Consider the following 26892-nt stretch of genomic DNA (forward strand, 5'->3'; position numbering starts at 1 on the left):
CTGTCTCCCAGGGCCAGGGTATCTCTCCTGTGGTGGCTGCAGAGTACTCACCTTCTCGAGGGTCGCAGGTTCGGCGTTCAAGACTGGGTTCTGGTGACCACGGACGCTAGCCTCCGAGGATGGGGAGCAGTCACACAAGGAAGAAATTTTCAGGGACTATGGTCAAGCCAGGAGGCTTGTTTACACATCAACGTACTGGAATTGAGGGCCATATACAACTGCCTACGACAAGCGGTGAATCTTCGTGGCCTACCGGTGCTGATTTCAATCAGACGTCACAGCCGTGGCTCATGTAAACCGCCAAGGCGGGACAAGGAGCAGAGTGGCAATGGCGGAAGCCACCAGGATTCTTCGCTGGGCTGAATCACGTAAGCGCTCTGTCAGCAGTCTTCATTCCGGGAGTGGACAACTGGGAAGCAGACTTCCTCAGCAGACACCATCTCCATCCAGGAGAGTGGGGACTTCATCAAGAAGTTTTTGCAGAGATAACAAGTCGTTGGGGACTTCCACAAATACACGATGGCGTCACGCCTCAACAAGAAGCTTCGGAGGTATTGTGCCAGGTCAAGGGACCCTCAGGCAGTAGCGGTAGATGCCCTGGTGACACCATGGGTGTTCCAGTCGGTCTATGTATTCCCTCCTCTTCAACTCATCTCAAATATTGAGAATCATAAGACGAAAAAGAGTGCAGCCAATACTCATTGTTCCAGATTGGCCTCGAAGGGCCTGGTATTCAGATATTCAGGACATGCTCACAGAAGATCTGTGGTCTCTTCCTCTCAGGGAGGACCTGTTGCAGCAGGGGCCCTGCGTGTTCCAAGACTTACTGCGGTTACGTTTGACGGCATGGCGGTTGAACACCGAATACTAGCTGGGAAAGGTATTCCGGAGGAAGTCATCCCTACTCTGATAAAGGCTAGGAAGGAGGTGACTACGAAACACTCTCCGTATCTGGAGGAAGTATATATCTTGGTGTGAAGCCAAGAATGCTCCTACGGAAGATTTCCACCTTGGCCTTTTTCTCCACTTTCCACAAACAGGGGTGGATATGGGCTTAAAGTTAGGGCCGAAATCTGTACCTTAATGGAGCCTATCAAAATATTCTTTCAGAAGGAATTGGCTTCTCTCCCGGAAGTCCAAACTTTTGTGAAGGGAGTACTGCACATCCAGCCTCCTTAACGTGGTGTTACAGTTCCTAAAATCACACTGGTTTGAACTTCTTCAAACGGTTGAATTTTACATTTCTCACTTGGAAAGTGGTCATGTTGCTGGCCTTGGCATCTGCAAGGCTGGTGTCCGAATTGGCGGCTTTGTCTCCCAAGAGCCGCTATCTGATTTTCCATGTGGATCGAGCAGAGTTGAGAACTCGCCCTCAATTTCTGCCTAAGGTTGTTTCGTGATTTCATATGAAACAACCTATTGTGGTGCCTGTGGCTATGGGGGACTGGGAGGATTCCAAGTCCCTTGATGTAGTCAGGGCCTAAAAAATGTATGTAGCCAGGACGGCTCGAGGCTGGGAAAACAGAGGCACTGTTTGTCCTGTATGCGGCTAACAAAGTTGGCGCTCCTGCTTCTAAGCAGACTATTGCTCGCTGGATCTGTAACACGATCCAGCAGGCTCATTCTACGGCTGGATTGCTGGTACCAAATTCGGTAAAGGCCCATTCCACTAGGAAGGTGGGCTCTTCTTGGGCAGCTACCCAAGGTGTCTCGGCATTGCAATTTTGCTGAGCGGCTACTTGGTCGGGTTCAAACAGTTTTTTGCTAAATTCTACAAGTTTGTTACCTTGGCCTGAGGAGGACCTCATGTTTGCTCAATCGGTGCTGCAGTCATCTGCACTCTCCCGCCTGGTCTGGAGCTTTGGTATAATCCCCATGGTTCTTACGGAGTCCCCAGCATCCTCTAGGACGTAAGAGAAAATAAGATTTTAAACCTACCGGTAAATCTTTTTCTCCTAGTCCGTAGAGTATGCTGGGCGCCTGTCCCAGTGCGGACTAAATTCTGCAGGACTTATATATAGTTTTCTCTATCGTCCTAAGTGGATGCTGGGGTTCCTGAAAGGACCATGGGGAATAGCGGCTCCGCAGGAGACAGGGCACAAAAAAGTAAAGCTTTACTAGGTCAGGTGGTGTGCACTGGCTCCTCCCCCTATGACCCTCCTCCAGACTCCAGTTAGATTTTGTGCCCGAACGAGAAGGGTGCAATCTAGGTGGCTCTCCTAAAGAGCTGCTTAGAGAAAGTTTAGTTTAGGTTTTTTTCTTTACAGTGAGTCCTGCTGGCAACAGGATCACTGCAACGTGGGACTTAGGGGGAAAGTAGTAAACTCACCTGCATGCAGAGTGGATTTGCTGCTTGGCTACTGGACACCATTAGCTCCAGAGGGATCGAACACAGGCCCAGCCGTGGAGTCCGGTCCCGGAGCCGCGCCGCCGACCCCCTTGCAGATGCTGAAGCGTGAAGAGGTCCGGAAACCGGCGGCTGAAGACTCCTCAGTCTTCATAAGGTAGCGCACAGCACTGCAGCTGTGCGCCATTTTCCTCTCAGCACACTTCACTGGGCAGTCACTGAGGGTGCAGAGCGCTGGGGGGGGGCGCTCTGAGAGGCAAATATAAACCTTATACAAGGCTAAAAATACCTCACATATAGCCCATAGGGGCTATATGGAGATATTTAACCCCTGCCTGACTGGAAAAATAGCGGGAGAAGAACCCGCCGAAAAAGGGGCGGGGCCTATCTCCTCAGCACACGGCGCCATTTTCTGTCACAGCTCCGCTGGTCAGAACGGCTCCCAGGTCTCTCCCCTGCACTGCACTACAGAAACAGGGTAAAACAGAGAGGGGGGGCACATTAATGGCTATATATATATATATATTAAAGCAGCTATAAGGGAGCACTTAATATAAGGATATCCCTTGTATATATAGCGCTTTGTGGTGTGTGCTGGCAGACTCCCTCTGTCTCCCCAAAAGGGCTAGTGGGTCCTGTCTTCATTAGAGCATTCCCTGTGCGTTTGCGGTGTGTGTCGGTACGTGGTGTCGACATGTATGAGGACGATATTGGTGTGGAGGCGGAGCAATTGCCAAATATGCAGATGTCACCCCCCAGGGGGTCGACACCAGAATGGATGCCTTTATTTGTGGAATTACGTGATGGTTTATCTTCCCTTAAACAGTCAGTTGAGGACATGAGGCGGCCGGACAATCAATTAATGCCTGTCCAGGCGCCTCAAACACCGTCAGGGGCTGTAAAACGCCCTTTGCCTCAGTCGGTCGACACAGACCCAGACACGGGCACTGATTCCAGTGACGACGGTAGAAATTCAAACGTATTTTCCAGTAGGGCCACACGTTATATGATTTTGGCAATGAAGGAGACGTTACATTTAGCTGATACTACAGATACCGTAAAACAGGGTATTATGTATGGTGTGAAAAAACTACAAACAGTTTTTCCTGAATCAGAAGAATTAAATGACGTGTGTGATGAAGCGTGGGTTGCTCCTGATAAAAAGTTGATAATTTCAAAAAAGTTATTGGCATTATACCCTTTCCCGCCAGAGGTTAGGGCGCGCTGGGAAACACCCCCTAAGGTGGACAAGGCGCTCACACGCTTATCCAAACAAGTGGCGTTACCCTCTCCTGAGACGGCCGCACTTAAGGATCCATCAGATAGAAAGATGGAAGTTATTCAAAAGAATATATACACACATGCAGGTGTTATACTACGACCAGCTATAGCAACTGCCTGGATGTGCAGTGCTGGAGTAGTTTGGTCAGAATCCCTGATTGAAAATATTGATACCCTAGATAGGGACAATGTTTTACTGTCGTTAGAACAAATAAAGGATGCATTTATCTATATGCGTGATGCACAGAGGGATATTTGCACACTGGCATCTCGGGTGAGTGCTATGTCCATTTCAGCCAGAAGAGCCTTATGGACACGACAGTGGACAGGCGATGCGGATTCAAAACGTCACATGGAGGTTTTGCCGTATAAAGGGGAGGAGTTATTTGGAGTTGGTCTATCAGACTTGGTGGCCACGGCTACTGCCGGGAAATCCACTTTTTTACCTCAAGTCACTCCCCAACAGAGAAAGGCACCGACCTTTCAACCGCAGCCTTTTCGCTCCTACAAAAATAAGAGAGCAAAGGGCTTGTCGTACCTGCCACGAGGCAGAGGAAGAGGGAAGAGACACCAACAGGCAGCTCCTTCCCAGGAACAGAAGCCCTCCCCGGCTCCTGCAAAAACCTCAGCATGACGCTGGGGCCTCTCAAGCGGACTCGGGGACAGTGGGGGGCCGTCTCAAAAATTACAGCGCGCAGTGGGCTCACTCGCAGGTAGACCCCTGGATCCTGCAGATAATATCTCAGGGGTACAGGTTGGAATTAGAGACGGATCCTCCTCATCGTTTCCTGAAGTCTGCCTTACCAACCGTCTCTTCCGAAAGGGAGAGGGTGTTGGAAGCCATTCACAAGCTGTACGCTCAGCAGGTGATAGTCAAAGTACCCCTATTACAACAAGGAAAGGGGTATTATTCCACTCTATTTGTGGTACCGAAGCCGGATGGCTCGGTAAGGCCTATTCTAAATCTGAAGTCCTTGAACCTCTACATAAAAAAGTTCAAGTTCAAGATGGAGTCACTCAGAGCAGTGATAGCGAACCTGGAAGAAGGGGACTTTATGGTATCCTTGGACATCAAGGATGCGTATCTACACGTTCCGATTTACCCCGCACACCAGGGGTACCTCAGGTTCATTGTTCAAAACTGTCACTATCAGTTTCAGACGCTGCCGTTCGGATTGTCCACGGCGCCTCGGGTCTTTACCAAGGTAATGGCCGAGATGATGATTCTTCTTCGAAGAAAAGGCGTATTAGTTATCCCATACTTGGACGATCTCCTAATAAGGGCAAGGTCCAGAGAACAGCTGGAGACAGCTTTAGCACTATCTCAAGAGGTGCTAAGACAACACGGGTGGATTCTGAATATTCCAAAATCCCATTTAATCCCGACAACTCGTCTGCTGTTCCTAGGAATGATTCTGGACACGGTTCAGAAAAAGGTTTTCCTTCCAGAGGAAAAAGCCAAGGAGTTATCCGATCTGGTCAGGAACCTCCTAAAACCAGGAAAAGTGTCAGTACATCAATGCACAAGAGTCCTGGGAAAAATGGTGGCTTCTTACGAAGCAATTCCATTCGGCAGATTCCATGCAAGAATATTCCAAAGGGATCTGTTGGACAAATGGTCAGGGTCGCATCTGCAGATGCACCTGCAAATAACCCTGTCACCAAAGACAAGGGTGTCACTTCTGTGGTGGTTGCAGAAGGCTCACCTATTAGAAGGCCGCAGATTCGGCATTCAGGATTGGATCCTGGTGACCACGGACGCCAGCCTGAGAGGCTGGGGAGCAGTCACACAAGGAAGAAACTTCCAGGGAGTATGGACGAGTCTGGAAAAGTCTCTTCACATAAACATTCTGGAACTAAGAGCAATCTACAATGCTCTAAGCCAGGCGGAACTTCTCCTGCAAGGAAAGCCGGTGTTGATTCAGTCGGACAACATCACGGCGGTCGCCCATGTAAACAGGCAGGGCGGCACAAGAAGCAGGAGTGCAATGGCAGAAGCTGCCAAGATTCTTCGCTGGGCGGAGAATCACGTGATAGCACTGTCAGCAGTGTTCATCCCGGGCGTGGACAACTGGGAAGCAGACTTCCTCAGCAGACACGATCTTCATCCGGGAGAGTGGGGTCTACATCCAGAAGTCTTCAACATGTTAATAGACCGTTGGGAAAGACCAATTGTAGACATGATGGCGTCTCGCCTCAACAAGAAACTGGACAAATATTGCGCCAGGTCAAGAGATCCACAGGCAATAGCTGTGGACGCACTGGTAACTCCTTGGGTGTACCAGTCAGTGTATGTGTTTCCTCCTCTGCCGCTCATACCAAAGGTATTGAAGATCATACGGCAAAGAAGAGTAAGAACAATACTAGTGGTTCCGGATTGGCCGAGAAGGACTTGGTATCCGGAACTTCAAGAGATGCTCACGGACGAACCGTGGCCTCTACCTCTGAGAAGGGACCTGCTACAGCAGGGTCCCTGTCTTTTTCAAGACTTACCGCGGCTGCGTTTGACGGCATGGCGGTTGAACGCCAGATCCTAAAAGGGAAAGGCATTCCAGAAGAAGTCATTCCTACCTTGATTAAGGCACGGAAGGAAGTCACCGTGAAACATTATCACCGCATTTGGCGAAAATATGTAGCGTGGTGCGAGGATCGGAGGGTTCCGACGGAGGAATTCCAACTGGGTCGTTTCCTACATTTCCTGCAATCAGGATTATCTATGGGTCTCAAATTGGGATCCATTAAGGTTCAAATTTCGGCCCTGTCAATATTCTTCCAAAAAGAATTGGCCTCTGTCCCTGAGGTCCAGACTTTTGTCAAGGGAGTACTGCATATACAGCCTCCTGTGGTGCCTCCGGTGGCACCGTGGGATCTAAATGTAGTTTTAGATTTCCTCAAATCCCATTGGTTTGAACCATTGAAAAAGGTGGATTTGAAATATCTCACATTGAAAGTGACTATGTTACTAGCCCTGGCCTCTGCCAGGAGAGTATCTGAATTGGCGGCTTTATCTTATAAAAGTCCTTATCTAATCTTCCATTCGGATAGGGCAGAACTGCGGACTCGTCCGCATTTTCTCCCTAAAGTGGTATCAGCATTTCATCTGAACCAACCTATTGTGGTGCCTGCGGCCACTAGCGACTTGGAGGACTCCAAGTTGTTGGACGTTGTCAGAGCCTTAAAAATATACATTGCAAGGACGGCTGGAGTCAGAAAATCTGACTCGCTGTTTATATTGTATGCACCCAACAAGTTGGGCGCACCTGCTTCTAAGCAGTCGATTGCTCGTTGGATTTGTAACACAATTCAACTTGCACATTCTGTGGCAGGCCTGCCACAGCCTAAAACTGTAAAAGCCCACTCCACAAGGAAGGTGGGCTCATCTTGGGCGGCTGCCCGAGGGGTCTCGGCATTACAACTCTGCCGAGCAGCTACGTGGTCGGGGGAGAACACGTTTGTAAAATTTTACAAATTTGATACCCTGGCAAAGGAGGACCTGGAGTTCTCTCATTCGGTGCTGCAGAGTCATCCGCACTCTCCCGCCCGTTTGGGAGCTTTGGTATAATCCCCATGGTCCTTTCAGGAACCCCAGCATCCACTTAGGACGATAGAGAAAATAAGAATTTACTTACCGATAATTCTATTTCTCGGAGTCCGTAGTGGATGCTGGGCGCCCATCCCAAGTGCGGATTATCTGCAATACTTGTACATAGTTATTGTTAACTAATTCGGGTTATTGTTAAGGAGCCATCTTTAAGAGGCCCTTTCTGTTGTCATACTGTTAACTGGGTTTAGATCACAAGTTGTACGGTGTGATTGGTGTGGCTGGTATGAGTCTTACCCGGGATTCAAAATGCCTCCCTTATTGTGTATGCTCGTCCGGGCACAGTACCTAACTGGAGTCTGGAGGAGGGTCATAGGGGGAGGAGCCAGTGCACACCACCTGACCTAGTAAAGCTTTACTTTTTTGTGCCCTGTCTCCTGCGGAGCCGCTATTCCCCATGGTCCTTTCAGGAACCCCAGCATCCACTACGGACTCCGAGAAATAGAATTATCGGTAAGTAAATTCTTATTATTGCTTACATAAGGGTTATGTTACAGTTTTGATCAGTCTCTGGCTGATGCTGTTTTGTTTCATACTGCTGACTGGTTTGTACTTTCCAAGTTGTATGGTGTGGGCTGGTATGTATCTTGCCCTTAGATTAACAAAAATCCTTTCCTCGTACTGTCTGTCTCCTCTGGGCACAGTTCTTTAACTGAGGTCTGGAGGAGGGGCATAGAGGGAGGAGCCAGTGCACACCCATCTAAAGTCTTTATAGTGCCCATGTCTCCTGCGGAGCCCGTCTATACCCCATGGTCCTTACGGAGTCCCCAGCATCCTCTACGGACTAGGCGAAAAAGGATTTACCGGTAGGTTTAAAAACTTATTTATTTTTTTTTCCTTGCTTAGAAATACCCCTCCCTTTCAAGCACCTGAATGATATCCTAAGCTAATTGAGCATCCACCACTATATTTGATAGTTCTTGCATATAACTTTCTCACGCCATAGCCACAACTTGCTGTCATTATGGTGTTTCCACACTTCAATTACAAGCAGTGGCCTCTGGATGCTACTTGTCAGTAATAAAGGTGGGGGATTTGTGAGTTCTTTTGTGTTTATCTTCCCTTTTGCCTGTCTCCCGTTCTGTAATTGAGCTAATCCCATAAGGTTTAGTAAGTCTGTAGAATTCACTGAACTGTAATTACCTGTGTGGTGTGTGTTTTTTTTTTTTTTTTTTTTCTTCTTTTTCCCCCTCTAGACTATCTGACATGAAATCCTGGCTTTTTTTTTTTCTTTGCAGAAGGATGATTTAGGGAGAAGTAAAGATTGCTGGGGTTGCCCTTCTGATACCCCAGCACTTTCTACATGCAGCAATGCTGACATTTTTCGTCGGATAAACGCCATGCTGGACAATTCTCTGGACTTCACTGGTGTCTGCACCACTCCCAATGCAAAGGGTAAATGTGATCACCTACAAGGTACTTTCTTCAGTCACCAATTCATGTAGTGTAAGATTTGGCTCCATGCTAGGCACTTCTGTGAACAGGTTTGCCATCTGCAGATACTTATCTTGCATTAGATGTGACTATTCACAAATTGAATTTAATGTGTGTTTTTTTTTGTTGTTATTATTCAATGTCTGACAGATGGCGACCATAAGTGGCCGGTATATAGTAAAAAACAGGATTTTAATACCTACCGGTAAATCCTTTTCTCCTAGTCCGTAGAGGATGCTGGGGTCCACTTCAGTACAATGGGGTGTAGACTTCCGCAGGAGCCATGGGCACTTTAAGACTTTTCAAGGGTGTGAACTGGCTCCTCCCTCTATGCCCCTCCTCCAGACCTCGGTATAGGAACTGTGCCCAGGGAAACTGACATTTCAAGGAAATGATTTACTTTTAAACTAAAGGTGAGATTCATACCAGCTCACACCTCAACCATGCCGCACAACATGGCATTCAACTTAACACATGCCAACAGGCATGAACAATTGCAGCAACATGCTAAAAATAATCATAACACAATACTCGTGTAACAACAAACTAACAACTGCAGGTAAATACACACTGGGTCGGGTGCCCAGCATCCTCTACGGATTAGGAGAAAAGGATTTACTGGTAGGTATTAAAATCCTGTTTTCTCATACGTCCTAGAGGATGCTGGGGTCCACTTCAGTACCATGGGGTTATACCAAAGCTCCAGTATGGCCGGGAGAGTGCGGATGACCCTGCAGCACCGATTGACCAAACTTGAGGTCCTCAACTGCCTAGGTGTCAAACTTGTAAAACTTTGCTAATGTGTTTGCCCCTGACCAAGTAGCTGCTTGGCAAAGTTGTAATGCCGAGACCCCCCGGGCAGCCGCCCAGGATGAGCCCACCTTTCTAGTAGAATGGGCATTTACCGACTTCGGTATCGGCAATCCTGCCGTGGAATGAGCATGCTGAATCGTCCCTCTGATCCAGCGTGCAATAGTCTGCTTGGAAGCAGGACACCCAATCTTGTTGGGAGCATACAGGACAAACAGAGCTTCTGTTTTCTGTATCCGAGCTGTTCTTGCGACATAAATTTTCAAAGCTCTAACCACATCAAGAGACTTTGACTCGGTGAAGGTGTCAGTAGCCACTGGCACCACAATAGGCTGGTTTATATAGAGAAACAAAACCACCTTTGGAAGAAATTGTTGTTCTCAACTCTGCCCTATCTTCGTGGGAGATCAGGTAAGGGCTCTTGTGAGACAAGGCCCCCAACTCAGTCACCCGCCTTGTGGATGCCAAGGCTAAAATCACCAATTTCTAAGTGAGAAACTTCAATTCTATCTCCTGTAGAGGTTCAAACCAATTAGTTTGAAGGAACTGCAACACCACATTAAGGTCCATGGTACCACCGGGGGCACAAATAGAGGTACCCTTTACACGATCATCTGAACTTCTGTAAGGGAGGCCAATTGTTTCTGAAAGACTAAGGCCGAAATCTGGACCTTGATTGAATCCAATATCGGGCCCGCATCCACACCTGCCTGCAGAAAATGGAGACAACATCCCAACTGAAACTTCCATAGGAGCCATCTTGGATTCACACCAAGATGCACATTTTCTCCAAATACCATGGTAATGTTTAGACGTTACTCCTTTCCTGGCCTGAAGTGGGTATGACGTCTTTGGGAATACCCTTTCAGGCTAGGATCTGGCGCTCAACAGCCATGCTGTCAAACAAGCCGCGGTAAGTCTTGATACACGCACGGCCCCTGCTGCAGCAGGTCCTCGCAAAGAGGAAGAGGGCTGAGGATCTTCTATTAGAAACTCCTGAAGATCTAGATACCAAGCCCTCCTTGGTCAGTCTGGGACAGTAAAGATCGCTCAAACCCCTGTTCTTCTGATGATCTTGAGAACTTTTGGTATTAGTGGAAGGAAGACATACACCGACAAACACCCACTGGGTCACTAAGAGCATCCACTTCTATTTCTTGAGGGTCTCTCGACCTGGAACAATATCTCTGAAGCTTCCTGTTGAGACTAGATGCCATCATGTCTACTTGAGGAACTCCCCAAAGACTGGTCACCTCTGCGAAGACTTCTTGGTGGAGGTCCCACTCTCCTGGATGGAGGTCGTGTCTGCTTCCCAGTTGTCCACTCCCGGAATGAAAATTGCCGACAGAGCTTTTGCATGTCTTTCTGCCCAGAGGAGGATCTGTCACCTCTACCTTTGCCGCTCTGCTTTTCATTCCGCCCTGACTGTTTATGTACACGACTGCTGGTACATTGTCCGACTGGATCTGTACGGGTTGATCTTGAAGATGTCCCGCTTGTAGAAGGCCGTTGTGAATGGGTCTCAATTCCAGAACATTTATGTGAAGACAGCTTTCCTGACTTGACCGTTTTCCTTGGAAGCTTTTTTTCCCTGCGTGACTGCTCCCCAACCTCGGAGACTTGCATCCGTGGTTACTAGGACCCAGTCCTGAATCCCAAACCTGCATCCCTCTAGTACAGGCATTCCCAACCACGGTCCTCAAGGCACACCAACAGTGCAGGTTTTAGTGATATCCAGGCTTCAGCACAGGTGACCTAATTAGTAGCTCTGTTATTTTGATTTAACCATCTGTGCTGCAGCCTGGATATCGCTAAAACCTGCACTGTTGGTGTGCCTTGAGGACCGTGGTTGGGAATGCCTGCTCTAGTAGGTGAGAACTGTGTATCCACCACAGGAGCGAAATTCTGGCTTTGGAGGACAGGATTATAGTCTTGTGCATGTGTAGGTGGGATCCGGACCATTTGTCCAACAGGTCCCACTGGAATACTCTGGCATGGAATCGGCCAAACTGTATGGCCTCGTAGGCCGCTACCATCTTTCCCAACAACCGAATGCATTGTTGTATCGACACTCTTGCTGGTTTAAAAATTTGTTTGACCATTCTTTGTATTTCCAGAGCCTTTTCCACTGGAAGAAATATCCTCTGTACTTTCTGTATCCAGTATCATCCCCAGAAAAGACAATCTTGTTGTCTGTTCCAACTGCGACTTTGGAAAATTTACGATCCAACCGTGTTGGAGTACTGACGGGGAGAGTGCAATGTTCTGCACCAACTTTTCCCTGGATCTCTTTTATCTGATCGTCCAGGTAAGAAATTATATTGACTCCTTGCTGTCGAAGGAGGACCATCATTGCTGCCATCACCTTGGTGAATACCCTCAGTGCCGTGGAGAGTCTGAACTGAAACGTCTGGAACTGGTAATAGCAATCCTGTACTGCGAATCTCAGATAAGCTTGGTGAGGAGGATAAATGGGAACATGCAAGTAAGCATCTTTTGTCTACAGACACCATGACGTCCCCTTTCTCCAGACTGGAAATCACTGCTCTCAGATTCCATCTAAAACTTGAACCTTTTCAGGTAAAGATTTAGATTCTTCAGGTTTAAAATTGGTCTGACCGAGCTGTCCGGTTTCGGAACTACGAAGAGGCTTGAATAAAATTCTTTTGCTTGCTGTGACAAGGGTACTAGGACAATGACTTGATCCTGACATAATTTTTGATTTGCAGCTGTTACTAGTTCTGTCTGGAAGAGAAGCTGGCAAGGGTGATTTGAAAAATCTGCATGGGGGAACATCTTGAAACTCCAGCTTGTATCCCAGGGACACTATTTGTAAGACCCATGGGTCCAGACCAGATTGAAGCCAGATCTGACTGAAAAGTTTGACGTGCTCCCACCCGAGGGACTCCTGTGAGGGAGCCCCAGCGTCATGCTGCAGATTTGGCAGAAGCAGAGATTGATTTCTGCTCCTGCGATCCTGGAGGCTCTGCGGATTTCTTTCCTCTTTCCCCTTCCTGCAAAGAAAGGGGAGCCTTTGGCCTTTTTGTATTTGGGCCGAAAGGACTTTGAGTGATGTCTTTTTCGCCGGTGCAGGATCATAAGGCAAGAATGTCGACTTACCTGCGGTAGCCGCAGAGACCAACGCATCCAGCCCATCTCCAAACAAGGCCTCACCTTTGTACGGGAGAGCCTCCATATTTCTTTTGGAATCTGCGTCAGCATTCCACTGGCGAATCCACAACGCCCTCCAAGCTGAGACTGCCATGGTAGCGGCTTTTGAACCCAAGAGTCCAATATCTTTCATGGCTTCTAGCATGTATATAGCAGCGTCTTTATATATGACCTAACGTTAGGAGTATCTTGTCTCTATCTAACATGTCCATTTCAGATGACAAGTTATCTGACCATTTTTCGATGGCACCACACGCAAGCAATGGTGGGCCTGAGCAGCGTACCATTGGCCACATAAATAGACTTTAATGTAGTCTCCATCTTGCGGTCCGCCGGCTTTTTTTTTTTTTTTCCGTGAAGCCGTCCCAGGTGCAGGGAGAATCACCTTTTTAGTTAACCATGACAGGGGGGTGACTCCCATCTTTTCCTGTCCTCTGCCGGGAAAGGATAAGCAACCTGAATCCTTTGACAAACCCTGAAAAGAAATTTCAGATTCCCAAAACTCCCTCATAGAGTATTTAGCTCGTGAGAAGGGGGGAAAGTTACATGAATTTTCTTTTCCTTCTAAAAATAAGCCTTCTCCTGAGGTACCGGAGGGGCTTCCGTAACTTCCAAGACCACCTTCATAGCAACAATCATGTATTTAATGCTTTTCGCCAGTTTAGGATCTATTCCCCTGGAATCACTATCGTCGACACAGGGATCCGAGTCTGTCGGTATCAGTTTGTACAATTTGAGCAAAAGGTCTCTAGTGTGACCCAGAGGAGGCGTCTGTGGATGACAAGGCAGAACTATGAAAAATCACATCCTCTGATTTTCTCCAGCTTTCTGCATGAGACTCGGACTTATCTAATCTCTTACTGATATGATTCACACTATCACATAATTCTTTCACCCATTCAGGCTCGTGGTGTGCCGGCAGCACCATCACATTGCAACTCTGTCCCTAAAATGGCTCCCTCAGGGGAAGAGCTCCCCGCCTCAGACATGTCCCACACGTGCACAACCACACCACAGACACTCTGGGACTTATAGGGGACAGACCTACAGTAAAATCTGTCAGAAGGACACAGGATTTGGCAGTTCATAACCCAGCGCCAGTAATAAAATGTCTGAACACAAAATGCCCACAGTCCTGCAGTGCTTTTATAATATCACACAATATATAGCACCAAAATTCACCGTGCCCCCCCTCTCTATCTTTCACCCTGATGCTTGGTTCAGTAGTGGAGGAGGACCAGCATTCTTTAAGGGGTACGCTGTCAATAGCAGATGGCAAAAGGGGTGGTAAATCCCCTGGTGGATAAATATACAGCAAAAGAAAATGATTACCAGCGCTGGCTGATCATGTATTAATGATGGGTACTATACATCCGAAAGGCTTAGTGAATATAAAACCACATTTATTCCACATATAAAAACACATAAATCAAAAAATAAAATTGAGAAATTAATAATTAATAAAAATTAGTATATGCCACAATATGCCTGAGTTGATGATTTAGATGTCCACATAAACTGCTAATGACAGGACTAATGTCACTAATCTGTTAATTTGCATTAAGCCGATAATCGATTAATTTGCATGTATGAGGTATTTACCAGTGATCCTGAATGCAGATATTGTCCACCTAATAAATGGCTGGGTCAGGTTTCCTCCTTTATCGTAAGGGAAATGTCCAGAGTGGGTGGATACTGCAGTTGGAATGTCCAATAATAGTGTGCCAGAGTGTCAGATGAATGCCAATGGTGGTAATCAATGTCAAGGCAGGTAAAATAGCTCAACGCGTTTTGCTGGTTTATATGGTCCAGCTTCCTCAGGAGCAAGTGAGGATCACTGGTAAATACCTCATACCTGCAAATTATCAGCTTTATGCCGATAATTATCAAAGCGTACCCCTCCAATGCATAACCTAGTCCTTAGGCTGCTCCTCCATCCCCCTGCCCTATGCCTTGGACATCTCTGCTTTGCTCGCATACCACCATCAGGCTTCTACCTCCTTACTTGCACCTCATGTCATCTGTCTGTTGCCCCTCCCCACTAGATTGTTAGCTCTTCAGAGCAGGGCCCTCTTTCCTCTTGTCTAAGCCCTCTTCTTGACACACTTCACTCAGCGACCATCTTTACCTGCTTTTTCTCCTGCTGGTAAATGGCCCCTCTCTATCTATGGCCGCCAGCCCCAAGTAGTACAATGATTACTCCTTCGCTACTTACATCTAAGCTGTATTATGTTTTGAGAATTGTGGTGATCTTTGTTACCTGCACTTAATTTTTGTTATTTATTTACTGTTATGCTAAGTTTTGTCTCCCTGTACTGTCCTTTGTACGGCGCTGCGAAACACTTGTGGCGCCATATAAATAAAATGTAGTAATTATGCAAATTAACCGATTAGTGATGGACATTTCCAGTAACATTGGTCCTCTGTCATTAGCCGTTTATGTGGATATGTAAATCAACTCTGGCATATTGTGGCATATCATTAATTATTTCTCAATTTTATTTTATTTTTGTGTTTTTATATGTGGAATAAATGTGGTTTTATGTTCACTAAGCCATTCGGATGTATAGTACCAATCATTCATACATTATCAGCCAGCGCTGGTAATCCTTTTCTTTTGCTGTTCTTCTCTGCAGCCTGGAGGGAGAGAAAATGGTGCTGAGCAGTGTGCTGGCTGACTGGAGGAAGCCCCGCCCCTGGAATGGCACTTTTCCCCTCAGATTCTTAGATACTGATATTTATACTGGCGGGGGTAGGACTGTGCCTCAGCATCTTGTGCCCTTTATTAGTGCCAGTTTAGTAGTTTTCATGCTGCCCAGCCCCCCCCCCCCCCCCACGCTCTGCAGTGCCTGTGTGTGGGTAGCATGGCGCGCAGCGTTTCCACCTGCTGCACGGTACCTTTTAGCCGTCACGATGACTGAAGATTCTTCTTCTCACACCTGACTTCTGGCTCTGTAAGGGGGGTGACGGCGGGCTGTGGGAGTGAGCACATAGCCACAGCTAGCGTTCAGTACCCTTCAGGAGCGAATGGTGTCCTGTCAGCCAGAAGCAGAGCCATGAAACTATTCATGAAGTTGGTTCCTACTACTTCCCCCTAAGTCCCACGAAGCTGGGAGACTGTTGCCAGCAGTCCTCCCTGAAAATAAAAAAACCCAACAAGTCTTTCAGAGAAACTCAGTAGAGCTCCCCTGGAGTGCATCCAGTCTGCCTGGGCACATTTTCTAAACTGAGGTCTGGAGGAGGGGCATAGAGGGAGGAGCCAGTTAACACCCTTAAAGTCTTAAAGTGCCCATGGCTCCTGTGGAACAGTCTATACCCCATGGTACTGAAGTGGACCCCAGCATCCTCTAGGACATATGAGAAAGGCAAGTTTCCTCACGCTGACTTTGCACTGAAGAATCTAAACCTGTGACAGTTGATATGCATGGGAAAAATGCATACTACAGGAGCACACTTGTGTGGTAGTACAAGATTACAAGATTCCTTATGAAGCCTCTTAGGGGGAATTCAATTGTTTGTGTGCCAGTAACTAATTGGCGCCCAATGGAGCTATTCAGTAGTTTTGCAGATGGGCTCAAGTGATGCAGATACCCATTACTTTGTTGCGCCCAAAGCACACATCTAAATAACTGTGCGTGCTGTTGGAATTGCTGTTTGGGAGTGGGAAGCATAACGTCACGGCTTTCTGCTCTCTCCTCAGGAAGGGGAGAACAAATTGGTTCCTGTAGCACTCTGGTCCAATCTTAATTGAATAGCTGTGTCAGGTAGCGCCATAAAATTCCCCCACTTAAAATGGCAAGTTTACACTTGCTGCCCTTCATAGCCCCCTTTCACCCCCATAGAGCACAGCAAACTAGCAGTGACCTGGAGAGAGCCAATCCAGGAGACGATATAGCATGCTAAACAGAACATCCACCTTTTGAGTCGGTCGCATCTGCAAATATGTTGCAAATCCCTTCCTTGTCATACCTGGCTGAGAGGAGACTGGATTGCAACTGGAAGTGTGGCTTTATTGATGGTACTGAAAATGCTAAAAAAAATCACATTACACAATGTAAATATGTTGATGTGAATATCCAGAATGTGCAGCATATAGTGTACCTAAGTGGGTTAGAACATGAGTTGCTACATGGAACAGGTTTTTTCGTACAAGCATTAATCATTAGTCCTAAAAAAATGTTCAATGTCATGTAAAATGAATTTTAAGCACTGCTGCTATTATGTATAGGACTTAATGGGTATTTCACATTTTGCGATCAATTGGACAGTTTATCATTGGCAGATGCATTCATCACCATCAACTTTACACTTAAACCCAGCCTCCTGAAGGGACCCTGGTGTAAGACATCTTGGCAGCCATGTTTTCTTTCCTTCAGAGTACACACCCTTAGTGTGCTTTTGGTATGTTTACAGTCCTATCCACTACTTGAAATTCCATGCCCATTCAGTCGGGGTCATGGCCCACTAGTCGCAAGAATACTTTGCAGAAAGTGTGTGCTGCCTACACATGGTGCGATATGCTCGGTTTTCTACTGATATGGACTATATTTAGTGTAGGCCCCTTAAGGCAGTGTGACATGGGCTCCCCCCTCCCTCCACCTTGAACTGATCAGTCTTTAGCACTGTATTCAGACTATTAACCCTGTACAGGAAAGGCTATAAATCTCAGTGTATAACAGTGCTTTAACAATGTCAATGTAGCTTTAGGGTTAAATATGTAGCAACAGGTGCAAATGTGTTCAGTGGGTATTTCTGACCCTAGACCAACAAATTGCTACTAACAAGTAGCATGTCCTCTGTGTGGATCTGCTACACTGGTGTTGTGAATGGACTGTATGCATTCAGACTTTTCTTATATGCTGGTTAGGCTGTGGGGAGGAAAGTTAGGGTTGGGCTCCGGGAAGGGAAGGGTAGTTTAGTTGTAATCTAGAATACCCTAAAAACCCATATAGTAGTACAGAACGAAGAGTTTGCAAACAAAATACTCATTGAGGACATAACCTTCACAGATTTTGATATGGCGAATTGTGATGGAATTACTTCAATGTTTTTACTTTGACTCCTAACTAGTGATCAGACTTGTAAGGTGACTGAGAGGGACATGTACTAAGCCGTGATAAAAGTGGAGAAGTGAGCCAGTAGAGAAGTTGCCCATGGTAACCAGTCTGCTGCTCTGTATACTTTTTTATAGTATGCAAATTATAAATGTTACGTCAATGCTGATTGGTTGCCATGGGTAACTTCTCCACTGGCTCACTTTACCACTTTTATCACTTCTTAGTATATCTGATAAGGTACTAACAAATCAACGCTAGTCTGTTTTCTCTGACGTCCTAGTGGATGCTGGGAACTCCGTAAGGACCATGGGGAATAGCGGGCTCCGCAGGAGACTGGGCACTCTAAAGATTATCTGGTGTGCACTGGCTCCTCCCTCTATGCCCCTCCTCCAGACCCCAGTTAGAAACTGTGCCCGGCCCGAGCTGGTTGCACACTAGGGGCTCTCCTGAGCTCCTAGAAAAGAAAGTATTTAGGTTTTTCTCTATCGTCCTAGTGGATGCTGGGGTTCCTGAAAGGACCATGGGGAATAGCGGCTCCGCAGGAGACAGGGCACAAAAAGTAAAGCTTTAGGATCGGGTGGTGTGCACTGGCTCCTCCCCCCCATGACCCTCCTCCAAGCCTCAGTTAGATTTTTGTGCCCGGCCGAGAAGGGTGCAATCTAGGTGGCTCTCCTAAAGAGCTGCTTAGAAAAGTTTAGCTTAGGTTTTTTATTTTACAGTGAGTCCTGCTGGCAACAGGATCACTGCAACGAGGGACTTAGGGGAGAAGAAGTGAACTCACCTGCGTGCAGGATGGATTGGCTTCTTTGGCTACTGGACATTAGCTCCAGAGGGACGATCACAGGTACAGCCTGGATGGTCACCGGAGCCTCGCCGCCGGCCCCCTTGCAGATGCTGAAACGAGAAGAGGTCCAGAATCGGCGGCAGAAGACTCCTCAGTCTTCTTAAGGTAGCGCACAGCACTGCAGCTGTGCGCCATTTCCTCTCAGCACACTTCACACGGCAGTCACTGAGGGTGCAGGGCGCTGGGAGGGGGGCGCCCTGGGAGGCAAATGAAAACCTTTTTTGGCTAAAAATACCTCACATATAGCCTCCGGGGGCTATATGGAGATATTTAACCCCTGCCAGAATCCATTAAAGAGCGGGAGACGAGCCCGCCGAAAGGGGCGGGGCCTATCTCCTCGGCACACAGCGCCATTTTCCCAAACAGAAAGGCTGGAGGGAAGGCTCCCAGGCTCTCCCCTGCACTGCACTACAGAAACAGGGTTAAAACAGAGAGGGGGGGCACTAATTTGGCGTTAGAAATATATAAAAGATGCTATAAGGGAAAACACTTATATAAGGTTGTCCCTATATAATTATAGCGTTTTTGGTGTGTGCTGGCAAACTCTCCCTCTGTCTCTCCAAAGGGCTAGTGGGTCCTGTCCTCTATCAGAGCATTCCCTGTGTGTGTGCTGTGTGTCGGTACGTGTGTGTCGACATGTATGAGGACGATGTTGGTGAGGAGGCGGAGCAATTGCCTGTAATGGTGATGTCACTCTCTAGGGAGTCGACACCGGAATGGATGGCTTATTTAGGGAATTACGTGATAATGTCAACACGCTGCAAGGTCGGTTGACGACATGAGACGGCCGACAAACAATTAGTACCGGTCCAGACGTCTCAGAAACACCGTCAGGGGTTTTAAAACGCCCGTTTACTTTAGTCGGTCGACACAGACACAGACACGGACACTGAATCCAGTGTCGACGGTAAATAAACAAACGTATTCCTTATTCGGGCCACACGTTAAGGGCAATGAAGGAGGTGTTGCATATTTCTGATACTACAAGTACCACAAAAGAGGGTATTATGTGGGATGTGAAAACTACCGTAGTTTTTCCTGAATCAGATAAATTAAATGAAGTGTGTGATGATGCGTGGGTTCCCCCCGATAGAAAATTGATGGGCAGTATACCCTTTCCCGCCAGAAGTTAGGGCGCGTTGGGAAACACCCCTTAGGGTGGATAAGGCGCTCACACGCTTATCAAAACAAGTGGCGGTACCATCTATAGATAGGGCCGTCCAGGAGCCAGCTGACAGGAGGCTGGAAAATATCATAAAAAGTATATACACACATACTGGTGTTATACTGCGACCAGCGATCGCCTCAGCCTGGATGTGCAGAGCTGGGGTGGCTTGGTCGGATTCCCTGACTAAAAATATTGATACCCTTGACAGGGACAGTATTTTATTGACTATAGAGCATTTAAAGGATGCATTTTCTATATATGCGAGATGCACAGAGGGATATTTGCACTCTGGCATCAAGAGTAAGTGCGATGTCCATATCTGCCAGAAGATGTTTATGGACACTACAGTGGTCAGGTGATGCAGATTCCAAACGGCACAAAGGTGTATTGCCGTATAAAGGAAGAGGAGTTATTTGGGGTCGGTCCATCGGACCTGGTGGCCACGGCAACTGCTGGAAAATCCACCGTTTTTACCCTAAGTCACATCTCTGCAGAAAAAGACACCGTCTTTTCAGCCTCAGTCCTTTCGTCCCTATAAGAGTCATATCTGCCCAGGGATAGAGGAAAGGGAAGAAGACTGCAGCAGGCAGCCCATTCCACCGCTTCTGCCAAGCTCTCAGCATGACGCTGGGACCGTACAGGACCCCTGGATCCTACATGTAGCATCCCAGGGGTACAGATTGGAATGTCGAGACGTTTCCCCTTCGCAGGCTCCTGAAGTCTGGTTTACCAAGGTCTCCCTCCGACAAGGAGGCAGTATGGGAAACAATTCACAAGCTGTATTCCCAGCAGGTGATAATCAAATTACCCCTCCTACAACAAGAAAAGGGGTATTATTCCACATTATATTGTGGTACTGTAGCCAGAAGGCTAGGTGAGACCTATTCTAAATCTAAAAAAAAAAAAAAAAAAAAAAAAATTTGAACACTTACAAAGGTTCAAATCAAGATGGAGTCACTCAGAGCAGTGATAACGAACCAGGAAGAAGGGGACTATATAGTGTCCCGAGACATCAGGGATGCTTACCTCCATGTCCAAAATTTGCCCTTCTCACTAAGGGTACCTCAGGTTCGTGGTACAGAACTGTCACTATCGGTTTCAGACGCTGCCGTTTGGATTGTCCACGGCACCCCGGGTCTTTACCAAGGTAATGGCTGAAATGATGATTCTTCTTCGAAGAAAAGGCGTCTTAATTATCCCTTACTTGGACGATCTCCTGATAAGGGCAAAGTCCAGGGAACAGTTGGAGGTCGGAGTAGCACTATCTCGGATACTGCTACAACAGCACGGGTGGATTCTAAATATTCCAAAATCGCAGCTGATCCCGACGACAAGTCTGCTGTGCCTAGGGATGATTCTGGACACAGTCCAGAAAATGGTGTTTCTCCCGGAAGAGAAAGCCAGGGAGTTATCCGAGCTAGTCAGGAACCTCCTAAAATCAGTGCATCATTGCACAAGGGTCCTGGTAAAGATGGTGACTTCCTACGAAGCAATTCCATTCGGCAGATTTCACGCAAGAATTTTTCAGTGGGATCTGCTGGACAAATGGTCCGGATCGCATCTTCAGATGCATCAGCGGATAACTCTATATCCAAGGACAAGGGTGTCTCTCCTGTGGTGGTTACAGAGTGCTCATCTTCTAGAGGGCCGCAGATTCGGCATTCAGGATTGGATGCTGGTGACCACGGAAGCCAGCCCGAGAGGCTGGGGAGCAGTCACACAAGGAAAACATTTCCAGGGAGTGTGATCAAGTCTGGAGACTTTTCTCCACATAAATATACTGGAGCTAAGGGTAAATTTATAATACTCTAAGCTTAGCAAGACCTCTGCTTCAAGGTCAGCCGGTATTGATCCAGTGGGAAAAACATCACGGCAGTCGCCCACGCAAATAGACAGGGCGGCACAAGAAGCAGGAGGGCAATGGCTAAAACTGCAAGGACTTTTCGCTGGGCGGAAAATCATGTGATAGCACTGTCAGCAGTGTTTCATTCCGGGAATGGAAACTGGGAAGCAGACTTCCTCAGCAGGCACGACCTCCACCCGGCAGAATGGAAACTTCATCGGGAAGTTTTCCACATGATTGTAAACCGTTGGGAAATACCAAAGGTGGACATGATGGCGTCCCGTCTGAACAAAAAACGGGACAGGTATTGCGCCAGGTTAAGAGACCCTCAGGCAATAGCTGTGGACGTTCTGGTAACACCATGGATGTACCAGTCGGTGTATGTGTTCCATCCTCTGCTTCTCATACCTAAGGTACTGAGACTTATAAGACGTAGAGGAGTAAGAACTATACTCATGGCTCCGGATTGGCCAAGAAGGACTTGGTACCCGGAACTTCAAGAGATGCTCACAGAGGACTTATGGCCTCTGCCGCTAAGAAGGGACTTGTTTCAGCAAGTACCATGTCTGTTCCAAGACTTACCGCGGCTGCGTTTGACGGCATGGCGGTTGAACGCCGGATCCTAAGGGAAAAAGGCATTCCGGAAGAGGTCATTCCTACCCTGGTCAAAGCCAGAAAGGAGGTGACCGCACAACATTATCACCACATGTGGCAAAAATATGTTGCGTGGTGTGAGGCCAGAAAGGCCCCACGAAGAAATTTCAACTCGGTCGATTCCTGCAAACAGGAGTGTCTATGGGCCTCAAATTGGGGTCCATTAAGGTTCAAATTTCGGCCCTGTCGATTTTCTTCCAGAAAGAAGTGGCTTCAGTTCCTGAAGTCCAGAAGTTTGTCAAGGGAGTATTGCATATACAACCCCCTTTTGTGCCTCCAGTGGCACTGTGGGATCTCAACGTAGTTCTGGGATTCCTCAAATCACATTGGTTTAAAACCAGTCAAATCTGTGGATTTGAAGCATCTCACATGAAAAGTGACCATGCTCTTGGCCCTGGCCTGGACCAGGCGAGTGTCAAATTGGTGGTTTTTTTTTCTCAAAAAAGCCCATATCTGGTTGTCCATTTGGACAGGGCAGAGCTGCGGACTCGTCCCCAGTTCTCTCCCTAAGGTGGTGTCAGTGTTTCACCTGAACCAGCTTATTTTGGTGCCTTGCGCCTACTAGGGACTTGGAGGACTCCAGGTTGCTAGATGTTGTCAGGGCCCTGTAAATATAGGTTCCAGGACGGCTGGAGTCAGGAAAACTGACTTGCTGTTATCCTGTATGCACCCAACAAACTGGGTGCTCTTGCTTCTAAGCAGACTATTGCTAGTTGGATGTGTAATACAATTCAGCTTGCACATTCTGTGGCAGGCCTGCCACAGCCAAAATATGTAAATGCCCATTCCACAAGGAAGGTGGGCTTATCTTGGGCGGCTGCCCGAGGGGTCTCGGCTTTACAACTTTGCCGAGCGGCTATTTAGTCAGGGGCAAACACGTTGGTAAAATCCTACAAATTTGATACCCTGGCTAAGGAGGACCTGGAGTTCTCTCATTCGGGGCTGCAGAGTCATCCGCACTCTCCCGCCCGTTTGGGAGCTTTGGTATTATCCCCATGGTCCTTTCAGGAACCCCAGCATCCACTAGGACGATAGAGAAAATAAGAATTTACTTACCGATAATTCTATTTCTCGGAGTCCGTAGTGGATGCTGGGCGCCCATCCCAAGTGCGGATTATCTGCAATACTTGTACATAGTTACAAAAATCGGGTTATTATTGTTGTGAGCCATCTTTTCAGAGGCTCCGCTGTTATCATACTGTTAACTGGGTTCAGATCACAGGTTGTACAGTGTGATTGGTGTGGCTGGTATGAGTCTTACCCGGGATTCAAAATCCTTCCTTATTGTGTACGCTCGTCCGGGCACAGTATCCTAACTGAGGCTTGGAGGAGGGTCATGGGGGGAGGAGCCAGTGCACACCACCTGATCCTAAAGCTTTACTTTTTGTGCCCTGTCTCCTGCGGAGCCGCTATTCCCCATGGTCCTTTCAGGAACCCCAGCATCCACTACGGACTCCGAGAAATAGAATTATCGGTAAGTAAATTCTTATTTTTATTTTCAGTGAGATCTGCTGGCAACAGACTCACTGCTACGAGGGACTAAGGGGAGAAGAAGCGAACCTACCTGCTTGCAGCTAGCTTGGGCTTCTTAGGCTACTGGACACCATTAGCTCCAGAGGGATCGAACACAGGCCCAGCCTCGGTCGTCTGGTCCCGGAGCCGCGCCGCCGTCCCCCTTACAGAGCCAGAAGCAAGAAGAACGTCCTGGAAATCGGCGGCTGAAGACTTCGGTCTTCATTAAGGTAGCGCACAGCACTGCAGCTGTGCGCCATTGCTCCCTATGCACACTACATACTCCGGTCACTGATGGGTGCAGGGCGCTGGGGGGGGGGCGCCCTGGGCTGCAATTAGAATACCTTTAACTTTGGTAAACAACACATAATATAGCCTAATAAGCTATATATGTGTAAAAATCCCCTGCCATAATACAATAAGAGCGGGAGAAGTCAGCCGAAAAAGGGGCAGAGTTATCTCCCTCAGCACACTGGCGCCATTTTCTCTTCACAGTGCAGCTGGAAGACAGCTCCCCAGGCTCTCCCCTGCAGTTTCCTGGCTCAAAGGGTTAAAAAGAGAGGGGGGGCACTAAATTTAGGCGCAAAACTGTATATAAAAAGCAGCTATAGGGATAATTCACTTTCTATTAGTGTAAATCCCTGATTAAATAGCGCTGTGGTGTGTGCTGGCATTCTCTCTCTCTCCCTCTCTCTCTCTCTCTCTCCCTCGCTCTCCCTCGCTCTCTCTCGCTCTCTCTCGCTCTCTCTCGCTCTCTCTCGCTCTCTCTCTCTCGCTCTCTCTCTCTCTCTCTCTCTCTCGCTCTCTCTCTCTCGCTCTCTCTCTCTCGCTCTCTCTCTCTCGCTCTCTCTCTCTCTCTCTCTCTTCCCCCCCCCCCCCCCCAAAGGACTTTGTGGGGTCCTGTCCTCTGTCAGAGCATTCGCGGTGTCGGTACGGCTGTGTCGACTTGTTTGATGAGGCTTATGTGGAGGCGGAGCAGGTGCCGATAAATGTGATGTCACCCCCTGCGGGGCCGACACCAGAGTGGGTGGATATGTGGAAGGTATTAACCGACAGTGTCAACTCCTTACATAAAAGGCTGGATGACGTAACAGCCATGGGACAGCCTGCTTCTCAGCCCGCGCCTGCCCAGGCGTCTCAAAGGCCATCAGGGGCTCAAACGGCCGCTACCTCAGATGGCAGACACAGATGTCGACACTGAGTCTGACTCCAGTGTCGACGAGGTTGAGACATATATACACAAACCACTAGGGGCATCCGTTGCATGAGTTCGGCAATGAAAAATGCGTTACACATTTCTGACATTAACCCAAGTACCACTAAAAAGGGGTTTTATGTTTGGGGAGAAAAAGCAGCCAGTGTTTTGTTCCCCCATCAGATGAGATGAAAAGTGTGTGAAGAAGCGTGGGTTTCCCCCGATAAGAAACTGGTAATTTCTAAAAAGTTACTGATGGCGTACCCTTTCCCGCCAGAGGATAGGTCATGTTGGGAGATATCCCCTATGGTGGATAAGGCGCTCACACGTTTGTCAAAAAAGGTGGCACTGCCGTCTCAGGATACAGCCACCTTGAAGGAGCCTGCTGATAGAAAGCAGGAGGAAATCCTGAAGTCTGTATATACACACTCGGGTACTATACTGAGACCTGCAATTGCCTCAGCATGGAGGTGTAGTGCTGCTGCAGCGTGGTCTGATACCCTGTCAGATAATAGTGTTACCATCGACGGGGATACTATTTTGCTAACCATAGAGCATATTAAAGACGTCTTATATATGAGGGATGCACAGAGGGATATTTGCCGGCTGGCATCCAGAATTAATGCAATGTCCATTTCTGCCAGGAGGGTATTATGGACCCGGCAGTGGACAGGTGATGCTGATTCTAAAAGGCACATGGAGATTCTGCCTTATAAGGGTGAGGCATTGTTTGGGGGGATGGTCTCTCGGACCTCGTATCCACAGCAACAGCTGGGAAGTCAAAATTTTTACCTCGGGTTCCCTCACAGCTTAAGAAAGCACCGTATTATCAGGTACAGTCCTTTCGGCCTCAGAAAAGCAAGCGGGTCAAAGGCGCTTCCTTTCTGCCAGAGGCAAGGGAAGAAGGAAAAAGGCTGCACCAGACAGCCAGTTCCCAGGATCAAAAATCTTCCCCCGCTTCCTCTAAGTCCACCGCATGACGCTGGGGCTCCACAGGCTGAGCCAGGTGCGGTGGGGGTGCGTCTCCGGAACTTCAGCGACCAGTGGGCTCGCTCACAGATGGATCCCTGGGTTCTGCAAGTAGTATCACAGGGATACAAGCTGGAGTTCGAGGTGACTCCCCCTCGCCGTTACCTCAAATCAGCCTTGCCTGCTGCCCTCAGAGAAAGGGAGGTAGTACTGGCGGCAATTCACAAGCTGTATCTTCAGCAGGTGATAATCAAGGTACCCCTCCAACAGGGACGGGGTTACTGTTCCACAATGTTGTGGTACCGAAACCAGACGGTTCGGTGAGACCCATTCTAAATTTAAAATCCTTGAACATTTATATAAAAAAGTTCAAGTTCAAAGTACCTCAAGGGTGTGGTACAGGACTGTCATTACCAATTCCAGATGTTGCCGTCTGGTCTGTCCACGGCACCGTGGGTATTTACCAAGGTAATGGCCGAAATGATGATGCTCCTCCGAAAGAAGGGAGTCATGATTATTCCGTACTTGGACGATCTCCTTATAAAGGCGAGGTCCAAAGAGCAGTTGCTAGTCGGCGTGGCACTATCTCAGGAAGTGCTGCATCAGCACGTCTGGATTCTGAATATCCCAAAGTCGCAGCTGATTCCTGCGACGCGTTTGCTGTTCTTGGGCATGATTCTGGACACAGAACAGAAGAAGATATTTCTCCCGGAGGAGAAGGCCCAGGAATTATCTCTGGTCAGGGTCCTCCTGAAACCAAAGCAGGTGTTGGTGCATCACTGCACGCGAGTCCTGGGAAAGATGGTAGCTTCTTACGAAGCAAGTCCCTTCGGCAGATTCCATGCAAGGATCTTCCAGTGGGATCTGTTGGACAAGTGGTCCGGATCGCATCTCCAGATGCATCGGTTAATCACCCTGTTCCCGAGGGCCAGGGTGTCTCTGCTGTGGTGGCTGCAGAGTGCTTATCTGCTCGAAGGCCGCAGATTTGGCATACAGGACTGGGTCC

General features: G+C 47.9%; 1 protein-coding gene across 4 annotated transcripts in view; it reads left to right on the forward strand.

Moving 5' to 3' along the window:
* Window positions 1-26892, forward strand: part of CPEB1 (cytoplasmic polyadenylation element binding protein 1) — a 277604-nt gene that overhangs the window by 83578 nt on the left and 167134 nt on the right. For 3 of the 4 annotated variants that reach the window (XM_063926337.1, XM_063926334.1, XM_063926335.1), the window contains exon 2: window positions 8468-8645. In XM_063926337.1, the coding sequence (XP_063782407.1) occupies window positions 8468-8645 (178 nt within the window). The remainder of the gene's footprint in view (window positions 1-8467; window positions 8646-26892) is intronic. The other variant, XM_063926336.1, reaches the window with a different exon arrangement.

This window comes from Pseudophryne corroboree, chromosome 6, assembly GCF_028390025.1.
Source record: "Pseudophryne corroboree isolate aPseCor3 chromosome 6, aPseCor3.hap2, whole genome shotgun sequence".
In the NCBI taxonomy this organism is placed as follows: Eukaryota; Metazoa; Chordata; class Amphibia; order Anura; family Myobatrachidae; genus Pseudophryne; species Pseudophryne corroboree.